This window comes from Mustelus asterias, chromosome 20, assembly GCF_964213995.1.
Source record: "Mustelus asterias chromosome 20, sMusAst1.hap1.1, whole genome shotgun sequence".
In the NCBI taxonomy this organism is placed as follows: Eukaryota; Metazoa; Chordata; class Chondrichthyes; order Carcharhiniformes; family Triakidae; genus Mustelus; species Mustelus asterias.
Window position 1 is genome coordinate 2,041,786 of NC_135820.1, and position 23,064 is coordinate 2,064,849.

Consider the following 23,064-nt stretch of genomic DNA (forward strand, 5'->3'; position numbering starts at 1 on the left):
AGCTAGAACAAACAGGGTTGTTATCTCTGGTTTGTTACCCGTGCCACGTGCTAGCGAGGAGAGGAATAGGGAGAGAGAGCAGTTGAACACGTGGTTACAGGGATGGTGCAGGAGGGAGGGATTCAGATACCTGGATAATTGGGGCTCATTCTGGGGTATGTGGGACCTCTACAAACAGGATGGTCTTCACCTGGACCAGAGGGGTACCAATATCCCTGGGGGGGGAACTTGCTAATGCTCTTCGGGAGGGTTTAAACTAATTCGGCAGGGGAATGGGAACCTGAATTGTAGCTCCAGTGTACAGGAGGTTGAGAGTCGTGAGGTCATGAATAAGGTTTCAAGGTCACAGGAGTGTACCGGCAGGCAGGAAGGTGGTTTGAAGTGTGTCTACTTCAACGCCAGGAGCATCCGGAATAAGGTGGGTGAACTTGCAGCATGGGTTGGTACCTGGGACTTCGATGTTGTGGCCATCTCGGAGACAGGGATAGAGCAGGGACAGGAATGGTTGTTGCGGGTTTCAGGGTTTAGATGTTTCAGTAAGATCAGGGAAGGTGGTAAAAGAGGTGGAGGTGTGGCTTTGTTAGTCAAGGACAGTATTACGGTGGCAGAAAGGACGTTTGATGAGGACTCGTCTACTGAGGTAGTTTGGGCTGAGGTTAGAAACAGGAAAGGAGAGGTCAGCCTGTTGGGAGTTTTCTATCGGCCTCCGAAAAGTTCCAGAGATGTAGAGGAAAGGATTGCAAAGATGATTCTGGATAGGAGTGAAAGTAACAGGGTTGTTGTTATGGGGGGCTTTAACTTTGCAAATATTGACTGGAAAAGCTATAGTTCGAGTACTTTAGAGGGGTCAGTTTTTGTCCAATGTGTGCAGGAGGGTTTCCTGACACAGTATGTAGATAGGCCAACAAGAGGCGAGGCCACATTGGATTTGGTACTGGGTAATGAACCAGGCCAGGTGTTAGATTTGGAGGTAGGTGAGCACTTTAGTGATAGTGACGACAATTCGGTTACGTTTACTTTAGTGATGGAAAGGGATAGGTATATACCGAAGGGCAAGAGTTATAGCTGGGGAAAAAGGAAATTATGATGCGATTCGGCGAGATTTAGGATGCATAGGTTGGGGAAGGAAACTGCAGGGGATGGGCACAATTGAAAGGTGGAGCTTGTTCAAGGAACAGCTACTGTGTGTCCTTGATAAGTATGTACCTGTCAGGCAGGGAGGAAGTGGTCGAGCGAGGGAACCGTGGTTTACGAAAGAAGTTGAATCTCTTGTGAAGAGGAAGAAGGAGACTTATGTAAAGATGAGACGTGAAGACTCAGTTAGGGCACTTGAGAGTTACAAGTTCGCCAGGAAGGACCTAAAGAGAGAGTTAAGAAGAGCCAGGAGGGGACATGAGAAGTCTTTGGCAGGTAGGATCAAGGAAATCCCTAAAGCTTTCTATAGGTATGTCAGGAATAAAAGAATGACTAGGGTAAGATTAGGGCCAGTCAAGGACAGTAGTTGGAAGTTGTGCGTGGAGTTTGAAGAGATAGGAGAGGCGCTAAATGAATATTTTTCGTCAGTATTCACACAGAAAAAAGGACAATGTTGTCGAGGAGAATACTGAGGCTATTGGACTAGACGGAGCCATGAGGTCATGTTGCAGCTGTACAAAACTCTGGTACGGCCGCACTTGAAGTATTGCGTACTGTTCTGGTCGCCGCATTATAGGAAGGATGTGGAAGCATTGGAAAGGGTGCAGAGGAAATTTACCAGGATGTTGCCTGGAAGGTCTTAAGAGGAAAGGCTGAGGAACTTGAGGCTGTCTTCGTTAGAGAGAAGAAGGTTAAGAGGTGACTTAATAGAGGCATACAAGATGATCAGAGGATTAGATAGGGTGGACAGTGAGAGCCTTTTTCCTCGGATGGTGATGGCTAGCACGAGGGGACATAGCTTTAAATTGAAAGGTGATAGATATAGGACAGATGTCAGAGGTAGGTTCTTTACTCAGAGAGTAGTAAGGGCCTGGAATGCCCTGCCTACAACAATAGTGGACTCGCCAACATTAAGGGCATTTAAATGGTCATTGGATAAACATATGGGTGATATTGGAATAGTGTAGGTTAGATGGGCTTTAGATTGGTTTCACTGGTCGGCGTAACATCGAGGGCCGAAGGGCCTGTACTGCGCTGTAATGTTCTATGCTGCATTCCCACTGCCTGTAACAGATCAAGTGTAATGTCAGGTTAGAACCATAGAATCCCTACACTGCAGAAGGAGGCCATTTGGCCTATCGAGTCTGCCCCCATCTTTGTGCATTGACCATGGCCAATCCACCAAGCCTAAACATCTTTGGACACAAAGGGGCAATTTAGAATTGTCTTCTTTTGGAGAAGGCAAGGAGGTGGCTTGCCTGGTCCACTCTGCGCATTGGCTTGGTAACTCTGAGAAAGGGATAACATTTAAAAAAACACAAAAAAACAGGGTTTTACTGTGGGAAGGAGAGGGGAAGAGATCTGCTGCTGTCACACTTGCCTGTGTTCCCAAGCTGAGTGCTGGGAGCCAGCCGGAACCTTTGTGCCGGAGCCGCCGTTCGCCACCCGGAGGACTGCGGTGGACGGTCGGCCGTACGTACGGCAGGGGCCGGGTTGCAGGGAGGTAAGATGGCGGCGTCCATACGGTGGATAAAGTTGCCGCTTTTTGACAGAAAGGGGAGGAGGTCGGAGGGGGAAAGCGGCCGGAGCCGGGGGTAAAGGGGCCGGGCGGCTAGTGGGAGGCCCCAGGCTCGAGTGGAAGCAGGGCTGGGGATGGTTTGAGGCCGGGAAGGCAGCGGGAATGGGGGTTGGAGGTTAGGCTTGTCCCCTGGGGACTAGGCCCCAGCTCCCCTTCTCCACCCCCCCAGGGCAAGGTGACCAAATTCTCAATAAGGCAACATGTCAATCGCTGTAAACTCCTCAAATCCCCCTCAACCCCACAAACCCAGCTCACCCCCACTTCAATCAACTCTAAACACAGTTTAAAAATATCTTTTCACCTCTTAGACAAACTGGAAATGTACATTTAAATCTCCCCTTTAATTCCTTGGCAGGACGTGGGCCAGATTTTGTTGCGTGTGCCCAGCCGGGGCATCTTGGAGTCGACTCACGTTACCGTGTGGGGGTCTGGAGTCACCTGGAAGCCGCACCTGGGTAAGGGTGGCGAAGGACCAGAGGGAACTTGGGGTGTATGTTCTTCTGTCCCTCAAGGCAGGTGGATAAGGTTAACCTTAAGAAGGCAATACAGGATACTTGCCTTTCTTAAACTGAGACACTGACTATCTCATTGAATATTGAGGCTTCTTGGCCTTGTGGCTAAGATCAAGTGGGTGACACAGTGATTCGCACTGCTGCCTCACAGCGCCAGGGACCCGGATTCGATTCCCAGCTTGGATCACTGTCTGTGTGGAGTTTACACGTTTTCCCCGTGTCTGCGTGAGTTTCCTCCAGGTTCTCCGGTTTCCTCCCACAGTCTGAAAAATGTGCTGGTTAGGTGTATCGACCATGCTAAATTCTCCCTCCAGTGTAGGTTTAGGGTGAGAGGAAAGAGTTACAAAAAAAGGTCCAGAGGGGCAATTTTTTCGCTGAGGGTGGTGAGTGTCTGGAACTAGCTGCCAGAGGCAGTAATAGAGACGGGTACAATTTTGTCTTTTAAAAAGCACTTAGACAGTTATAGAGGGTATAGAGGGATATGCGGGCAATTGGGACTAGCTTAGTGGTTTAAAACAAGGGTGGCATGGACAAGTTGGGTCAAAGGGCCTGCTTCCATGCTGTAAACCTCTATGACTCTATGAGAAGGACTTGGTGGATGATGAGTCTGGGAAAGGATGTGTAGATAGTTTGAGTCATGTTGAGATCAAAAAGGAAGAGATATTGGGGTCCTTGAGAAACATCAAGGTAGACAAGTCTCCAGGGCCTGATGGGATATACCCCAGAATACTGAGAGAGGCAAGGGAGGAAATTGCTGGGGCCTTGAGAGAAATCTTTGTATCCTCACTGGCTACAGGGGAAGTCCCAGAGGATTGGAGAATAGCCAATGTTGTTCCTTTGTTTAAGAAGGGTAGCAAGAATAATCCAGGTAATTACAGGCTGGTGAGCCTTACATTAGTGGTAGGGAAATTAGTGGAGAGGATTCTTCGAGACAGGATTTATTCCCACTTGGAAATAAGTGGACGTATTAGTGAGAAGCAACATGGTTTTGTGAAGGGGAGGTCATAATATCACGAACTTGATCGAGTTTTTTGAGGAAGTGACGAAGATAATTGATGAGGGTAGGGCAGTGGATGTTGTCTACATGGTCTTCAGTAAGGCCTTTGACAAGGTCCCTCATGGCAGACTGGTGCAGAAGGTGAAGTCGCATGGGATCAGAGGTGAGCTGGCAAGGTGGATACAAAACTGGCTCGGTCAAAGAAGACAGAGGGTAGCAGTGGAAGGGTGCATTTCTGAATGGAGGGCTGTGACAAGTGGTGTTCCTCAGGGATCAGTGCTGGGACCTTTGCTGTTTGTAATATACATAGATGATTTGGAGGAAAATGTAACTGGATTGATTAGTAAGTTTGTGGATGACACAAAGGTTGGTGGATTTGCGGATAGCGATGAGGACCATCAGAGGATACAGCAGGATATAGATCAGTTGGAGACTTGGGCGGAGAGATGGCAGATGGAGTTTAATCCGGACAAATGTGAGGTAATGCATTTTGGAAGGTCTAATACAAATAGGAAATATACAGTAAATGGCAGAACCCTTAGGAGTATTGATAGGCAAAGGGATCTGGGTGTACAGGTACACAGGTCACTGAAAGTGGCAATGCAGATGGAGAAGGTAGTCAAGAAGGCATACGGCATGCTTGCTTTCATTGGCCAGGGTATTGAGTTTAAAAATTGGCAAGTCACGTTGCCGCTTTATAGAACCTTAGTTAGGCCGCACTTGGAATATAGTGTTCAATTCTGGTCGCCACACTACCAGAAGGGTGTGGAGGCTTTGGAGAGGGTACAGAAAAGATTTACCAGGATGTTGCCTGGTATGGAGGGCATTAGCTATGAGGAGAGGTTGGAGAAACTTGCTTTGTTCTCACTGGAGCGACGGAGGTTGAGGGGAAACCTGATCGAAGTCTACAAGATTATGAGGGGCATGGACAGAGTGGATAGTCAGAAGCTTTTTCCCAGGGTGGAAGAGTCAATTACTCTGGGGCATCGGTTTAAGGTGCGAGGGGCAAGTTTTAAAAGAGATGCACGAGGCAGATTTTTTACACAGAGAGTGGTGGGTGCCTGGAACTCGCTGCCGGGGGAGGTAGTGGAAGCGGATACGGTAGTGACTTTTAAGGGGCGTCTTCCAAGTACATAAATGAGATGGGAATAGAGGGATACGGTCCCCGGAAGCATAGGGGGTTTTAGTTAAGATGGGCAGCATGGTCGGTGCAGGCTTGGAGGGCCGAAGGGCCTGTTCCTGTGCTGTAATTTTCTTTGTTCTTTTTGACTCTACCCAAACAGGCGCCAGAATATGGCGACTCGGGAATTTTCACAGTAACTTCATTGCAGTGTTGATGTAAGCTGACTTGTGACACTAATAAATCAACTTTTAAAAAAGCATCAGATTAAGCTCAGGATGGGATGCAGTGCCTTATCTTTCAGCTTGGATCTTGTTTGTCTGTTTTACGCTGACCGTGAATTGGTTTCAATTTGAATTTGGTTTTTGGAGCAAACACGGAACGGAATGTGGGTTTGCCCAATCCACTTTGGTTTTGTAAGTTTAAGAATGGTGTAAATTTCTTTTAATTAAAAACCGAGGCATTGAATACAAGAGCAGGGAAGTCATGGTGGAACTGTATAAAACATTTGTTCGGCCATAACTAGTTCTGCTCTCCACATATCGGAAAGGTGTGGTTGCCCTGGAGAGGGTGCAGAGGAGATTCACCAGGATGCTGCCTGGACTGGAGCGTCTCAGCTCTGAAAAGAGGCTGGTTCGGCTGGGGGTTGTTTTCCTCGGAGCAGAGAAGGGCTGAGGGGGGATCTGATTGAAGTGTACAAAACTGAGGGACATAGAGAGGGGAGATAGGGAGAGATTTTCCCCCTTACTCCAGGGTTCAAAAACCAGGGGCATAGAGTTAGGAGCAGGAGATTTAGAGGAGATTTCAGGAAAAGCCTTCTCACCCAGAGGGTGGTGGGGAATCTGGAATTCGCTGCCTGAAAGGGTGGTAGAGGTGGGAATCCTCACAATATTTAAGAAACATTTAGATGTGTACTTGAAGCACCACAGCACACAATGCTATGGACCAAGTGCTGGAAAATGGGATTAGAGTAGAACATAGAACAGTACAGCACAGAACAGGCCCTTCAGCCCACGGTGTTGTGCCGAGCTTTATCTGAAACCAAGATCAAGCTATCCCACTCCCTATCATCCTGGTGCGCTCCATGTGCCTATCCAATAACCGCTTAAATGTTCCTAAAGTGTCTGACTCCACTATCACTGCAGGCAGTCCATTCCACACCCCAACCACTCTCTGAGTAAAGAATAGATGGGTGCTTGACGTCCAGTGCAGACATGATGGGCCGAACGGTCTCTTTCTGTGCTGTAAAACTCCATGACCCTGCGGTAAAGAATTCCACAGGTTCACTCCCCTCTTAGGGAAGAAATTCCTCCCCATCTCTATCTTCAATGGGTGACCCCCTTACTCTGAGATTATTCCCCCTGGTCCCAGACTCTCCCACAAGGGGAGACAACCTCTCAGCATCGACCCTGTCAAACTCCCTGAGAATCCGATATGTCTCAATGAGGTCACCTCTCATTCTTCTAAACCCCAATGAGTACAGGCCCAACCTACTCAAACTCTCCTCGTCAGAAAATCCCTCCCTACCCGGATCAACCAAGTGAACCTTCTCTGGACTGTCTCCAATGCCAGGATATCTTTCCTTAGATAAGGCACCAAAACTCTTCACAATATTGCCAGATGTGGTCTAACTGGTGCCTTGTACAGTTTCAGCAAAACTTCCCGATTTTTATACCCCATTCCCTTCTTTTTAACAACATAATTTAATCTAAAAAGACTGGAAATGTATATTTAAATGTAGTTTAACCTTGGGCGGCACAGTGGTTGGCACTGGTGCCTCAGTGCCAGGGACCCGGGTTCGATTCCCGGCTTGGGTCACTGTCTGTGTGGAGTCTGCACGTTCTCCTCGTGTCTGCGTGGGTTTCCTCCGGGTGCTCCGGTTTTCTCCCACAGTCCAAAAAATGTGTGGATTAGGTGGATTAGCCATGCTAAATTGCCCCTTAGTGCCAGGGGAACTAGCTAGTGTAAATGCATGGGATTGTGGGGATGGGCCCTGGGTGGGATTGTGGTCAGTGCAGGCTCGATGGGCCGAATGGCCACCTTCTGTAGGATTCTATCCTTCTATCCCTCTTACATTGCAGCAGCTTCATTCTCATTTCTGAAATAGTGCAGAGGTCATCTGGTTCCCAGGTAGGCAGTGGTCACTTTGGAATTGGGGGAATGATCACACTGGGACTGGCCTGGGCGGGGGGTAGTGGTCGCTCTGGGACTGGGGTTACCCGGGTTGGCACTTGGGGCACCCCTGCCCTGTCCTGGTGAAACAATGCTGTGACTGTTTGGTGATCTCACTCTCTCTCCATTCCCACAGGATCCCGAGCCAGTCGGAACGATGCGTCTGACCATCGCCCTGTGGATCAGTCATGGAAAGGTTGCCCGTCGGATGGGACTTGGGCCCCAATCCCGCCTGGACATGTTACGGAACCTTGTGACTGCGTTAGTGCGGCACGAGAGAATTGAGACCACCCTGGCACGGGCTGACGAAATGAAACCTTACGCTGAGAAGGTAATTAATTCCTCCCATTACCAGGCCAGCTTTCCCTCCAGACTTCCTGGCGTCCAGGCAGACAGTAAGAAGTCTCACAACACCAGGTTAAAGTCCAACTGGTTTATTTGGTAGCACAAGCCACAAGCTTTCGGAGCGCTGCTCCTTCATTAGGTGAGTGGGAGTTCTGTTCACAAACAGGGCACATAAAGACACAAACTCAATTTACAAGATAATGGTTGGAATGCGAGTCTTTATAGGTAATCAAGTCTTAAAGGTACAGACAATGTGAGTGGAGAGAGGGTTAAGCAGAGGTTAAAGAGATGTGTATTGTCTCCAGCCAGGACAGTTAGTGAGATTTTGCAAGCCCAGGCAAGTTGTGGAAGTTACAGATAGTGTGACATGAACTCAAGATCCCGGTTGAGGCCGTCCTCGTGTGTGCGGAACTTGGCTATCAGTCTCTGCTCAGCGACTCTGCGTTGTCGTGTGTCGTGAAGGCCGCCTTGGAGAACGCTTACCTGATGATCAGAGGCTGAATGCCCGTGACTGCTGAAGTGTTCCCCCACAGGAAGAGAACAGTCTTGCCTGGTGATTGTCGAGCGGTGTTCATTCATCCGTTGTCGCAGCGTCTGCATGTTTTCCCCAATGTACCATACCTCGGGACATCCTTTCCTGCAGCGTATCAGGTAGACAACGTTGGCTGAGTTGCAAGAGTATGTACCGTGTACCTGGTGGATGGTGTTCTCACGTGAGATGATGGCATCCGTGTCGATGATCCAGCACGTCTTGCAGAGGTTGCTGTGGCAGGGTTGCGTGGTGTCGTGGTCACTGTTCTCCTGAAGGCTGGGTAGTTTGCTGCGGACAATGGTCTGTTTGAGGTTGTGCGGTTGTTTTGAAGGCAAGAAGTGAGGGTGTGGGGATGGCCTTGGCGAGATGTTCGTCTTCATCGATAACGTGTTGAAGGCTCCGGAGGAGATGCCGTAGCTTCTCCGCTCCGGGGAAGTACTGGACGACGAAGGGTACTCTGTCCACTGTGTCCCGTGTTTGTCTTCTGAGGAGGTCGGTGCGGTTTTTCGCTGTGGCGCGTCGGAACTGTTGATCGATGAGTCGAGCGCCATATCCTGTTCTTATGAGGGCATCTTTCAGCGTCTGGAGGTGTCTGTTGCGATCCTCCTCACCTGAGCAGATCCTGTGAATACGGAGGGCTTGTCCATAGGGGATGGCTTCTTTAACGTGTTTAGGGTGGAAGCTGGAGAAGTGGAGCATCGTGAGGTTATCCGTGGGCTTGCGGTACAGTGAGGTGCTGAGGTGACCGTCCTTAATGGAGATGCGTGTGTCCAAAAATGCAACCGATTCCGGAGAGTAGTCTATGGTGAGTCTGATGGTGGGATGGAACTTGTTGATGTCATCATAGAGTTGTTTCAGTGCTTGTTCACCATGAGTCCAAAGGAAGAAAATGTCATCGATGTATCTAGTGTATAGCACCGGTTGAAGGTCCTGTGCGGTGAAGAAGTCTTGTTCAAACCTGTGCATGAAGATGTTGGCATATTGAGGTGCGGATTTGGTCCCCATGGCTGTTCCGTGTGTCTGGATGAAGAACTGGTTGTTGAAGGTGAAGACATTGTGGTCCAGGATGAAGCGGATGAGTTGTAAAATTGCGTCTGGAGATTGGCAGTTGTCGGCGTTGAGTACTGAGGCCGTTGCAGCAATGCCATCGTCGTGGGGGATGCTGGTGTAGAGTGCCGAGACATCCATTGTGACCAGGAGTGCTCTTGGTTCAACTGCTCCATGTGTGCTGAGTTTCTGTAGGAAGTCCGTCGTGTCGTGACAAAAGCTGGGTGTTCTTTTACAATGGGTTTCAGGATGCCCAAGATGCATTCTTGGACCCGCATCTCTATTAAGGACGGTCACCTCAGCACCTCACTGTACCGCAAGCCCACGGATAACCTCACGATGCTCCACTTCTCCAGCTTCCACCCTAAACACGTTAAAGAAGCCATCCCCTACGGACAAGCCCTCCGTATACACAGGATCTGCTCAGATGAGGAGGATCGCAACAGACACCTCCAGACGCTGAAAGGTGTCCTCACAAGAACAGGATCAGGGCCCCATCGCCTGATACGATGAGACGGCCGGGTGCGTTGGCCTTGTGTATCTTCGGGAGGCAGTAGCGATCTCCAACGCGGGGAATACGTGGGATGAGAGCACGGAGGGTGCTCTGAAGGTCCGGATCAAAGGTCTTGATCAGTCTGTTGAATTGACGGGTGTGTTCTTTGGTCGGATCTGCGGGTAACTGTGTGCAGTGTTCCTCGTTCAGTTGTTGGTACACTTCTTTGCAGTAATCCGTTTTGTTCAGTATGATGGCCCCTCCTTTGCTGATTTGATAATGTTGCGGTTGGTCTTGAGAGCGTGGATGGCGTTGCATTGTGCTTGGGTGATGTTCGGGGCTGTCTTGTGAGTGCGGCTGATGAATCTGGCATTGACGCACTTCCTGACGGTTTGGGCCTACATGTCGAGTCGAGGGCAGTGGCCTTCCGCAGGAGTCCAATTCGACTCTTTCCTCTTCAGTTGCTGCACCGCAGATCTCTCTGTCTGCCGTTCCGGTTCATTGGCTGTCTCATTGTGTTCGCTGTTGGCCTCTTGGGGTTTGTGGAAGAACTCCCTCAGCCTCATTCGCCTGATGAATTCCTCTGTGTCCGCTGCGAGACTGATGGGGTCTATTTTGTTGGTGGGGCAGAAATTGAGCCCTCGGCTGAGAACTTCGATTTCATCTGGCTGAAGTGTGTAGTCCGACAAGTTGACAATGGACTTCCCTGCAGTGGTACTGTTTTCTACTGTGGTTCCGGGGGAGGCTTGGTTGCTGCTGGTGGTGATACCGAGTTTCTCAAGTTTCCTGTTCTTGGTGTGGATGTAGATGGCGTAATTCCTTTGTCTCGTCTGCTTGGCAGAGTGTCGCAGCTGGTCTGCGTCCTCGGCATAAGTTGAGACTATGGACTCTATCTTGGTTTCCAGGATGCGGTGTTTGTTGTAGAGCTGGTGTATGAGGTGGTTGAGGAGTGTGAGAGGCAGACACCAGCGATCTCTCTAACGTCCAAACGATGTTCAGGGTTATGGGTTTTTGACAAAAAGCAAAAGGATGTGGTTTGCACACGTAGATTCGAACTAACAACAGATTTATTGAAGGAGCTGTTTCCTGTCCAGAGGACGAATCAAAACGAAACAACAGCCTGTGCAACACCCTAATGATATCGCCATCAAATCATGTGATCAGCTCTTAAAGCAATCATGCAACTAATTAAATCTATAACAATCTCCTTCCCGCCCAACAACAACCCTTGTGTTGATCTAGCACCTTGAATGTAATAAAACATCCCCGGAAGCGTCACAGCAGAGATTGTCAAACATGATTTCACCTCAACTCACAGGAGATATTAGGGACAGGCAACCAAAAGCTCAGTTTTAAGGAGCATCTTAAAAGAGGAGAGAAGGAGACAGGGTGGGGAGGGGGAGGAGGGGGGGGGAAGAGGTTTAGGGAGGTCAATTCTAGAGCTTATCCCCCCTCCACCCCCACACACACACACCCCCCCCCCAACACCCCCACACCCCCAGGCAGCTGAAGGCACGGCCGCCAGTGGCGGAGCGATGGGAATCGGGGGATGCTCAAGAGGCCGGAATTGGAGGAGTGCAGAGATATCGGAGGATTGGAGGGGGCTGGAGGAGGTTAGAGATGGGGAGGAGTTGTAGGAAATGGAGGAGGTTACAGAGATAGGGAGGGTTGTCGGGTCTGGAGGAGGTTACAGAGATAGGGAGGGTTGTAGGGACTGGAGGAGGTTACAGCGATAGGGAGGGTTGTAGGGACTGGAGGAGGTTACAGAGATAGGGAGGGTTGTTGGGTCTGGAGGCGGTTACAGAGATAAGGGAGGGTTGTAGGGGCTGGATGAGGTTACAGAGATAGGGAGGGGTGTAGGGGCTGGAGGAGGTTACAGAGATAGGGAGGGGTGTAGGGGCTGGAGGAGGTTACAGAGTTGGGGAGGTGCTGGAGGAGGTTACAGAGATAGGGAGGGGTGTAGGGGCTGGATGAGGTTACAGAGATAGGGAGGGTTGTAGGGGCTGGAGGAGGTTACAGAGTTGGGGAGGTGCTGGAGGAGGTTACAGAGATAGGGAGGGTTGTAGGGGCTGGAGGAGGTTACAGAGATAGGGAGGGTTGTAGGGGCTGGAGGAGGTTACAGAGATAGGGAGGGGTGTAGGGGCTGGAGGAGGTTACAGAGTTGGGGAGGTGCTGGAGGAGGTTACAGAGATAGGGAGGGTTGTAGGGGCTGGAGGAGGTTACAGAGATAGGGAGGGTTGTAGGGGCTGGAGGAGGTTACAGAGATAGGGAGGGCTGGAGGTGCAGTGTGATTGAGGTTGAGGCCTTTGTGAGTGTGAAAAGGGGTATATGAGGTGAATATTCTGGGGACCGGGCAGTGGGATTGCAGAAGGACAGAGTGCGGATGGGGCTGAGTGGCCTGTTCCTGCCTGGGGGAGAGTGTCCGAGGAGTAACCAGCCTGTATGTGTTTCAGCTTGTGGACTACGCCAAACGGGGTGACACCGATGAGAAAGCCATGAAGATGGCCGGCTTCTGGCTGACGGTCAGTATCTCTCTCCTGTGTTGATGGGGAGGGTGGGGGTTGTGGGAGCTTGCTGTGCGCTGAAAGGCCGCTGTGTGATCCTCATTACAACAGAGGCCCTTGAAGAAAGTAAACCCCCCCCCCTGGCTCAGCAATGGGAATATAATTTGGATCAGCAATTTCTTCGTGATGTTACTATGAGGTAATTATTGACAGGGACACTGGGGAGATTCCCCCTGTGTGTCTTTCAAATACTGCTTGTGGGATCATTTACTGCGCATGAGATGTACTTTGAGGGCCATATGAGAGACTGATCCTCTGACAGTGCGGCACTCCCTCAGTACTGATCCTCTGACAGTGCGGCACTCCCTCAGTACTGACCCTCTGACAGTGCGGCACTCCCTCAGCACTGACCCTCTGACAGTGCGGCACTCCCTCAGCACTGACCCTCTGACAGTGCGGCACTCCCTCAGTACTGATCCTCTGACAGTGCGACACTCCCTCAGTACTGATCCTCTGACAGTGCAGCACTCCCTCAGTACTGACCCTCTGACAGTGCGGCACTCCCTCAGTACTGTCCCTCTGGCTGAGCGGCACTCCCCCACTACTCACCCTCTGGCTGTGCGGCACTCCCTCCTGTCATGCAGACGGAGTAAGGCCTTTCGGCCCCTCGAGCCTGCTCCCCCATTCAATGAAAACATGGCTGATCTGATTGTAGCCTCGACGCCACATTCCTGTCGACCTCCCGATAACCTTTCACCCCCTCGTTAATCAAAAATCTATCTAGATATTCTGAGAATCTGCTTCCACTGCCTTTTAAGGAAGAGAGTTCCAGAAACTCAGCCCCCCTCCCCTCTCTGAGAGAAGACATTTTTCCTCATCTCTGCCTGACCCTTATTTTTAATCAGTGACCCCTGTTCGAGATTCTCCCACAAGAGGAAACATTCTCTCCATCCACCCTGTCGATACCCCTCAGCATCTTAAAAGATTTTGATCAAGTCGCCTCTTACTCTTCTAACTCCAGTGGATACAATCCTAACCTCTCCAACCTTTCCTTGTAAGACAACCAGCCCATTCCTTGTATTAGTCTGGTAAACCTTCTCTGAACTGCTTCTAACACATTTACACCTTTCCTTAAATAAGGAGACCAATACTGTACACAATACTCCAGATGTGGTCTCACTAATGCCTGTACAACTGAAGCATAACCTCCCTACTCTTGTAATCAATTCCCCTCACAATGAATGATAACATTCAATTAGCTTTCCGAATTACTTGCTGAATCTGTATCCCAGTCTTTTGTGATTCATGCACTCGGACACCCAGATCCCTCTGCACCTCAAAGCTCTGCAATCTCTCACCATTTAGATAATAAACTTCTTTTGTATTATTCCTGCCAAAATGGACAATTTCACATTGCCCACATTATTCTCCATTTGCCAGATCTTTGTCCACTCACTTCACCTACCGATGTCCCTTTGTAGCCTCCTTGAGTCCTCCTCACAATTTACTTTCTTGCCTGTCTTTGTGTCATCAGCAAATTTTGCAACCATACTTTTGAGTCCCTTCATCTGAGTCATTTATATAAGTTGTAAAAAGTTGAGGCCCCTGGCACTGATCTGTGTGGCACACCACCTGTCATTTCCTGCCAACCAAAAGAAGGCCCATTCATACCAACACTCTATTTTCTGTTCGGCGGCCAGTCATAGAACATAGAACATAGAACATTACAGCGCAGAACAGGCCCTTCGGCCCACGATGTTGCACCGACCAGTTAAAAAAAAAACAAAAACTGTGACCCTCCAACCTAAACCAATTTCTTTTCGTCCATGAACCTATCTACGGATCTCTTAAACGCCCCCAAACTAGGCGCATTTACTACTGATGCTGGCAGGGCATTCCAATCCCTCACCACCCTCTGGGTAAAGAACCTACCCCTGACATCGGTTCTATAACTACCCCCCCTCAATTTAAAGCCATGCCCCCTCGTGCTGGATTTCTCCATCAGAGGAAAAAGGCTATCACTATCCACCCTATCTAAACCTCTAATCATCTTATATGTTTCAATAAGATCCCCTCTTAGCCGCCGCCTTTCCAGCGAAAACAATCCCAAATCCCTCAGCCTCTCCTCATAGGATCTCCCCTCCATACCAGGCAACATCCTGGTAAACCTCCTCTGCACCCTCTCCAAAGCCTCCACATCCTTCCTGTAATGTGGGGACCAGAACTGCACACAGTACTCCAAGTGCGGCCGCACCAGAGTTGTGTACAGTTGCAACATAACGCTACGACTCCTAAATTCAATCCCCCTACCAATAAACGCCAAGACACCATATGCCTTCTTAACAACCTTATCTACTTGATTCCCAACTTTCAGGGATCTATGCACACATACACCTAGATCCCTCTGCTCCTCCACACTATTCAAAGTCCTCCCGTTAGCCCTATACTCAACACATCTGTTATTCCTACCAAAGTGAATTACCTCACACTTCTCCGCATTAAACTCCATCCGCCACCTCTCGGCCCAACTTTGCAACCTGTCTAAGTCTTCCTGCAAACTACGACACCCTTCCTCACTGTCTACCACACCACCGACTTTGGTGTCATCAGCAAATTTGCTAATCCACCCAACTATACCCTCATCCAGATCATTAATAAATATTACAAACAGCAGTGGCCCCAAAACAGATCCCTGAGGTACACCACTTGTAACCGCACTCCATGATGAATATTTACTATCAACCACCACCCTCTGTTTCCTATCCGCTAGCCAATTCCTGATCCAATTTCCTAGATCACCCCCAATCCCATACATCTGCATTTTCTGCAGAAGCCTACCATGGTGAACCTTATCAAACGCCTTACTAAAATCCATATATACCACGTCCACTGCCTTGCCCCCATCCACCTCCTTGGTCACTTTCTCAAAAAACTCAATAAGGTTAGTAAGGCACGACCTACCTGCCACAAAACCATGCTGACTATCACCTATCAATTCATTACTCTCCAAATAACTATAAATCCTATCCCTTATAATTTTTTCCAACATCTTGCCGACAACAGAAGTGAGACTCACCGGTCTATAATTCCCGGGGAAGTCTCTGTTCCCCTTCTTAAACAATGGGACAACATTCGCTAACCTCCAATCTTCTGGTACTATACCAGAGGCCAACGACGACCTGAAGATCAGAGCCAGAGGCTCTGCAATCACTTCTCTTGCCTCCCAGAGAATCCTTGGATAAATCCCATCCGGACCAGGGGATTTATCTATTTTCAGACCCTCCAGAATATCCTGCACATCCTCCTTATCAACTGTAATACTGTCTATTCTACTCCCTTGCAACCCAGTGTCCTCCTCAGCTATATTCATGTCCCCTTGCGTGAACACCGAAGAGAAATATTGGTTCAATGCTTCACCAATCTCCTCCGGTTCCACACATAACTTCCCTCTGCCATCTATAACTGGCCCTAAACTTGCCCTAACCAACCTTCTGTTCTTGACATACCTATAGAACGCCTTAGGATTCTCTTTAACCCTATCCGCCAAAGTCTTCTCATGTCCCCTTTTAGCCCTTCTAAGCTCGCTCTTCAACATGCTCTCCAATATGTTACTCCTGACCCCATGAGCTTTTATTTCCTGTAATAACCTTTAATGTGGAATGGCATGGTGGTACAGTGGTTAGCACTGCTGCCTCACAGCGCCAGGGACCCAGGTTTAATTCTAGCCTTGGGTGACTGTGTGGAGTTTGCACATTCTCCCCGTGTCTGCGTGGGTTTTCTCCGGGTGCTCGGGTGTCCTCCCATGGTCCAAAGATGTGCGGGTTGGGTTGATTGGCCAGGGTAAATTGACCCTAGCTAGTATCAGGGGGACTAGCGGGGTAAATATATGGGGTTACAGGAATAGATTGTGGTCGGTACAGACTCAGTGGGCCGAATGGCCTCCTGTAATATAGGGTTTCTATGATTGTCAAATGCCGACCTGGATTATGGCATTCCAGACTCTGGAGTAGGATTTGGAACCATAGAGAGAGTGAGTGTGCACTGAACACTCTGACCTTTGACCTACCCTGCGGAAGGAATGTTGGTATTAGGCCTGGAGAGGGTTTGTGGAGTGGATTATTCCCGGGGATATTAACTGCCCTCTGTTTTCCCGTCAGGAGAAAGATCTCGTTCCGAAGCTCTTCAAGGTCCTCGCTCCGCGGTTCCAGGAAGATCGAGGGAGTTATGTTCGAATGCTGCAGATTCCCACCCGCGAGAGGGACAGTGCCAGAATGGCCGTCATCGAGTTCCGGCGCAATCCTCTGCCGCCCCTCATCGCCCGGCGCCCGGGAGCCAACGAGAAGACCCTGCTCAATCAGCTGCTGAAGGGTTACCGTGAAGAGGTGGCGCTCCAGGGGGCCTCGGGCGCTGGCGAGGCCCAGGCTTCAAACTCGGCCTAGCTGGGCGTTCGGCCATCCTTGGCTGGAGGGCCAGAGGACAATGTGGGATTGTTGCACCTTCCCCCTCCTGGGGGTCTACCAGGCCCAGTCAGGCTGCCTGGGACAATTCGGGATGTGTCCCACTGGGATCACTGCCTTGTTCGTGGATTTGTGTGGCACACGCGGCTCCTGTCAGATGTTTGGTTCACCTTCGAAAACTGTCTGGTATTAAATCTGCATTGTGAGGCTTTCTCTGACTCCAGTGTCTCCTGGACGAGGGAGGAAGGTTCTGTGAGCTGTGTGGTCTGACATTGCTATCCTGAAATAGTCACACTCGCCCCTCAAGCCTCACGCCTCAAATCATCATCATTTAAAAAAATTAACCCCAAACTTCCATGAGAATTTTCCCAGTTATTTGGGTTGGTCACTAACCATCCTCTTCACCTTTTTTATCATTTACAGGATGTGGGCGACGCTGGCTGGGCCCAGCATTCATTGCCCATCCCTTGAGAAGGTGGTGGGTGAGTCGCCATCTTGAACCCGCTGCAGTCCCTGAGGTGTAGGTACACCCACAGTGCTGTTAGGGAGGGAGTTCCAGGATTTTGACCCAGCGACAGTGAAGCAATGGCCGGTGGCACAGTGGTTAGCACTGCAGCCTCACAGCACCAGGAACCTGGTTTCGATTCCCGGCCTGGATCACTGTGCAAAATTTGCACGTTTTTCCGTGTCTGCGTGTTTTTCCTCCGGGTGCTCCAGTTTCCTCCCACAGTCCAAAGATGTGCGGGTTAGGTGTATCGGCCATGCTGAATTGCCCCTTAGTGTCAGGGGGACTAGCTAGGATAAATACATGGAGTTACGGGGATGGGGCCTGGGTGGGATTGTGGTTGGTGCAGACTCGATGGGCCAAATGGCCTCCTTCTGGACTGTAGGATTCGATGATATATTTCCAAATTGGGATGCTGAGTGACTCGGAGGGGACCCTCCAGGCGGTGGTGTTCCCATGTATCTGCTGCCCTTGTCCTTCTAGACAGTAGTGGTTGTGGGTTTGTTTGGAAGATGCTGCTTAAGGAGCCTTGGTGAGTCACTGCAGTGCATCTTGTAGATGGTACACACGGCTGTTACTGTGTGGGTGGTGGAGGGAGTGAATGTGTGTGGTTAGCGTGTTGATCAAGCGGGGCTGCTTTGTCCTGGATGGTGTCGAGCTTCTTGAGTGTTTGAGCTGCACCCATCCAGGCGAGTGGGGAGTATTCCATCACACTCCTGACTTGTGTCCTTGTAGATGATGGACAGGCTTTGGGGAGTCAGGAGGTGAGTTACTCACCGCTGGATTCCCAGTCTTTGATCTGCTCTGGGAGCCACGATATTTATTTGGCTGTTCCAGTTCAGTTTCTGGTCAATGGTGACCCCCAGGATGTTGATCGTGGGGGATTCAGTGATTGTAATGCCATTGAGTGTCAAGGATCAATGGTTCGATCCTCTCTTATTGGAGATGGTCATTGCCTGGCACCTGTCTGGTGTAAATGTTACCTGCCGTTTGTCAGCCCAAGCCAGGTCTTGCTGCGTTTGGACACGGGCTGCTTCAGTATCTGAGGAGTCGCGAATGGTGCTGAACATTGTGCAATCATCGGCGAACATCCCCACTTCTGATCTTATGATGGAGGGAAGGACATAGATGAAGCAGCTGAAGATGGTTGGGTCGAGGACACCACCCTGAGGGACTCCTGCAGAGATGTCTTGGAGCTGAGGTGACTGACCCTCCACAACCACCACAACCATCTTCCTTTGTTCCAGGATTTTGATTTGATTTATTATTGTCAGGTGTATTAGCATACAGTGAAAAGTATTGTTTCTTGCGCACTACAGACAAAGCATACCGTTCATAGAGACGGAGAGGGTGCAGAATGTAGCCTTACAGTCGTAACTAGGGTGTAGAGAAAGATCAACTTAATGCAAGGTAGATCCATTAAAAAGTCTGACAGCAGCAGGGAAGAAGCTGTTCTTGAGTCAGTTGGTGCGTGACCTCAGACTTTTGTATCTTTTTCCCCAACGGAAGAAGGTGGAAGAGAGAATGTCCAGGGTGTGTGAGGTCCTTAATTATGCTGCCTGAGGCAGCGGGAAGTGTAGACAGAGTCAATGGATGGGAGACTGGTTTGAGTGATGGACTGGGCTATATTCACAACCCTTTGTAGTTTCTTGTGGTCTTGGGTAGAGCAGGAGCCATACCAAGCTGTGATACAACCAGAAAGAATGCTTTCTGTGGTGCATCTGTAAAAGTTGGTGAGAGTCGTAGCGGACATGCCAAATTTCCTTGGCCGCCTGAGAAAGTAGAGGCGTTGGTGAGCTTTCTTAACTATAGTGTCGGCGTGGAGGGACCAGGAAGATTGTTGGTGACCTGGACCCTAGAAACTTGAAGCTCTGGACACTTTCTAGTTTGTCCCCGCTGATGTAGACGGGGGCATGTTCTCCTTTACGCTTCCTGAAGTCCCATAATGCTTCCCGAAAGTACGACTCCAACCAGTGGCAAGCTTCCCCCCTGAATCCCATTGACTCCAGTTTTGCCAGGGCTGCTTGATGCCATACTTGGTTGTATGCTGCCTCGATGTCAAGGGCAGTCGCTCTCACCTCACCTCCTCCTGAAGTTCAGCTCTTTTTTTGTCCATGTTTGAACCAGGGCAGTAATGAGGTTGGTGGCTTTCAGCTCACCCCAGGGAGGTTGCTTGGACAGATTGGGAGAGATTACTTTCAGGAAGGTTGCTTAATTGGGCCGTGTCAGTAGAATATAGAGGGGAGGGGGGTCACGACATGAAACCTGGCTCGAGAGGCATCTGAGGTGAGAGGCAACCGTGCTGGAGTCTGGGATCATGCTGGGTACAAAATGGCTGCCACTGGGTACAAAATGGCTGACACTGAGCAATCGCGTGCAGTGTGTTTGTGGCAGGCATGCTTGCCTTCATCGGCCAGGGCATTGAGGTTAGAAATTGGCAAGTCACGTTGCAGCTTTATAGAGCCTTAGGCCTCATTTAGAATATTGTGTCCAATTCTACCAGGAGAAGAGGGTACTGAAGAGGTTTACCAGGATGTTGCCTGGTCTGGAGGGCATTAGCTGTGAGGAGAGATTGGATAAACTCAGTTTGTTCTCACTGGAACGACGGAGATTGAGGGGCAACCTGATAGAAGTTTACAAGATCATGAGAGACACGGACAGAGTGGAGAGTCAGATGTTCTTTCCTAGGTTAGAAAAGTCAAGTACTAGGGGACGTCGGTTTAAGATGCGTGGGGAAAAGTTTAGAGGAGATGTGTGAGGCAAGTCTTTGACACAGAGGGTGGTGAATGTCTGGAACTCGCTGCCCGGGGAGGTGGTGGGAGCAGGTACGATCGTGGCATTTAAGGGGCAACTAGACCAATACAAGAATAGGATGGTAATGGAAGGATACGGACTCTAAGTGCGTACGGTTTTAGTTGAGGCAGGCATCATGATCGGTGCAGGCTTGGAGGGCCGAAGGGCCCGTTCCTGTGCTGTACTGTTCTTTGTTTCAGAGAGGTTGCAGTGTATTTCAATCCCTTCCTGCGTGTAACCTCCCCCACCCCCTGCAGTACATTCGGTGGGAATGGGCCCGTTAGCTCAGGATTGGACTGGCTCTCAGTTGCGAGACCTACTGTGGTTGAATTGCCCCACTGCACAGTCTACCCGATTGGTGATAGAGGCTGCGGGAGATATGGTTGTGGCCCGAGAGAAGTAGGGGATGTTTACACCTGAGGATAAAGGTGGCGAGGGTGCTCGATGTGACGCCCACCTTCCAATATCCCCATATCTTCCTCAAATTCAAACATTGAACCAGTTTCCCCTCAGAACTGGAGCAGGTTGGGCCTCAGTTACTCTTCGTGACCTGACACAACTGACCTTCTGTCCAACATTCCTCCTGTGCGTGAGAGGTTCGCTCTTAACTCTCGCTGCGACCGATTCCAAACGCGTTAATCATTCAGCGCATAGACCTGAGGAAACCGAGGAGGAGGCCATTCAGCCCCTCCTCTCTGCTGTTCAGTCTAATCAGAGCCGATCACCTCAACTCCATTAGTGGGGGAGAGAGTGTTTCAGATTTCACTTTGTGAGGAAAAGCCCCCCCATCCCACCAAATGCCTGACTCAAATTTTAACACTGTTCTCACCTCGGACTGGACCATCTGTCTCCCTCTAATCCCCCCCTCCCCCCCGTCACAAATGGCACAGTGGTTAGCACTGCTCCACGTTCTCCCCGTGTCTGTGTGTGTTTTCCTCCGGTTTCCTCCCACAATCCGGAAGATGTGCTGGTTAGGGTGCATTGACCATGCTAAATACTCCCTCAGTGTACCCGAACAGGAGTGTGGAAACTAGGGGATTTTCACATTAACTTCATTGCAGTGTTAATGTAAGCCTACTTGTGACACTAATAAAATAAACATCTGCAGAGACGCTGCTTCCTCCCTATCGAATCATTCGACCATCTTAAACCCCTTGATTCGATCGCCCGCAAACCGTGACCCCACATGAGCCACGTTGATAGAAACAGGAGGGGGAGAGGACATGGAGTCTGGAAGTTGAGAGAATGGACACGTCAACACGGGTTGTATTTTTGCGATTACTTTATTGATTCTCCGTGTGTCGGGGTACAGAGGGGGTCAGATCGAGGTCAGGGGGCAGAGAATGCTCCCGTGCCACATTCCCACCCCGATGGCTCGCTCCCGCCAGGTCGTGACCTCAGTTGGTTGCCATAATGTTGTGAATCCAGGAGACAAAATTACAGACTTTGGTGTAGACTCCGGGGTGGTTTCTCTCGGCACAGCCGTAGCCCCAGGACACCACTCCGTGGAGCTGTCCGTTACACACCACTGGACCGCCGGAATCTCCCTGCGGGAATAAACAACACATCCAAATCCATCAGCATCTCAGCCCCGTGACGTCACCGTTTACGGAGTGTTCCGAAACCGCATGCTCATCGCAAACTTTCCATATACTGTTTACATTGCATTGATATAGCGACCACAACAGAGTAAACCCCATCCCCAATCTCCCCAGCAACAGGAAACAGATGAACTTTGACCCGGAGCCACTTGAGATTAGAGACGGACAACAAAAACTCCAGTGAAAGAGCTCGGTGTTTAACCAGCATCTCAAAGGAGAGAGCGGGGTGAAGAGGTTTAGGGAGGGAATTCCAGGGCCCCCCCACCCTCTTCTCCCCCTCACCAACTGAGGTCACGACCTGGCGGGAGGCACGGCCGCCAATGGCGGAGTGATGGGAATCCTGGAATGTTCAAGAGGCCGGAATTGGAGGAGCGCAGAGATCTCGGAGGGTTGTAGGGGCTGGAGGAGGTTACGGAGATAGGGAGGGGATGGAGGAGGTTAGAGATAGGGAGGGGGTGTAGGGGCTGGAGGAGGTTACAGAGATAGGGAGGGTTGTAGGGGCTGGAGGAGGTTACAGAGATAGGGAGGGTTGTAGCGACTGGAGGAGGTTAGAGATAGGGAGGTGGTGTAGGGGCTGGAAGAGGTTACAGAGATAGGGAGGGGCTGGAGGAGGTTACAGAGATAGGGAGGGGGTGTAGGGGCTGGAGGAGGTTACAGAGATAGGGAGGGGGTGTAGGGGCTGGAGGAGGTTACAGAGATAGGGAGGGGGTGTAGGGGCTGGAGGAGGTTAGAGATAGGGAGGGGGTGTAGGGACTGGAGGTGGTTACAGAGGGAGGGAGGGTTGCAGTGCGAGATTAGTCTGACTCTGAAGTGCAGACGGGCCTCTCTGGAGGGGTCACCATGTCTGCTTTTGCAGAGCTGTCCTCGCGGATGGGGTAAGGAGACCCTTGATTGGTCCATCAGCGAACTCCGCTTTCTCTCGATGTTCCGCCACGTGTCGACATTGGGGGGCGGAATTTGGAATTTAATCACAATTAACTCTCTGAATGAATATAATATCAATAAACATTGTGTTTCTAATTAAATAGAGCGCAGGAGAGGATCATGCTTTTTATTCATGTAACATTTCATTGGATAAGCATTTGTTTCCCATCCCTTCTTGCTCTTGTTGGCCTGTTCAGGGAGGTATCTCAGTGTCATCCACATCATTGGAGTCACATGTAGGCCAGACCGGGGTAAGGGGATATTAGTGAACCAGATGGGTTTTTACAGCAATCGATGATAGTTTAATGGTCACCATCCCTGATACTCGCTTCAGTAAATCCAGATTTAT

At 50.1% G+C, this 23,064-nt stretch overlaps 2 protein-coding genes and 1 long non-coding RNA gene across 7 annotated transcripts in view; 1 reads left to right on the forward strand and 2 right to left on the reverse strand.

Annotated features, from left to right (window-relative positions):
* Positions 1 to 2,589, reverse strand: part of LOC144508355 (uncharacterized) — a 33,821-nt gene extending 31,232 nt beyond the window's left edge. Inside the window, exon 1 of the long non-coding RNA XR_013500263.1 lies at positions 2,516 to 2,589. This is a non-coding gene — a long non-coding RNA (uncharacterized LOC144508355). The remainder of the gene's footprint in view (positions 1 to 2,515) is intronic.
* mrpl17 (mitochondrial ribosomal protein L17) lies at positions 2,568 to 17,102 on the forward strand. Of its 5 annotated transcripts, none has more exons than XM_078236191.1 (5): positions 2,581 to 2,638; positions 3,069 to 3,168; positions 7,651 to 7,845; positions 12,385 to 12,453; positions 16,593 to 17,102. In XM_078236191.1, exons 3-5 carry the CDS (start codon positions 7,672 to 7,674, stop codon positions 16,872 to 16,874), a joined length of 525 nt encoding a protein of 174 aa, XP_078092317.1. In that variant the 5' UTR covers positions 2,581 to 2,638; positions 3,069 to 3,168; positions 7,651 to 7,671; the 3' UTR covers positions 16,875 to 17,102. The 5 variants fall into 5 exon arrangements, with proteins under 5 accessions (XP_078092320.1, XP_078092317.1, XP_078092319.1 ...); XM_078236193.1 differs by having other exon boundaries at positions 2,592 to 2,638; positions 3,069 to 3,450; XM_078236190.1 differs by lacking the exon at positions 2,581 to 2,638 and adding an exon at positions 2,641 to 2,729.
* A 4,485-nt stretch (positions 17,103 to 21,587) lies between these two features.
* The window catches only part of LOC144508726 (uncharacterized), a 64,972-nt gene continuing 63,495 nt past the window's right edge, over positions 21,588 to 23,064 (reverse strand). The window contains exon 10 of the mRNA XM_078237033.1: positions 21,588 to 21,737. Within this exon, the coding sequence (XP_078093159.1) occupies positions 21,588 to 21,737 (150 nt within the window). The remainder of the gene's footprint in view (positions 21,738 to 23,064) is intronic.

Excerpts from the sequence above, each read along its gene's own strand:
- mrpl17 (XM_078236190.1), top strand. The coding sequence starts at position 2,644 with ATGGCGGCGTCCATACGGTGGATAAAGTTGCCGCTTTTTGACAGAAAG. Across the intron at positions 2,730-3,068 it reads GAAAGCGGCCGGAGCCGGGG|GACGTGGGCCAGATTTTGTT; the intron begins GTAAAGGGGCCG and ends ATTCCTTGGCAG. Across the intron at positions 3,169-7,650 it reads CACCTGGAAGCCGCACCTGG|GATCCCGAGCCAGTCGGAAC; the intron begins GTAAGGGTGGCG and ends CCATTCCCACAG.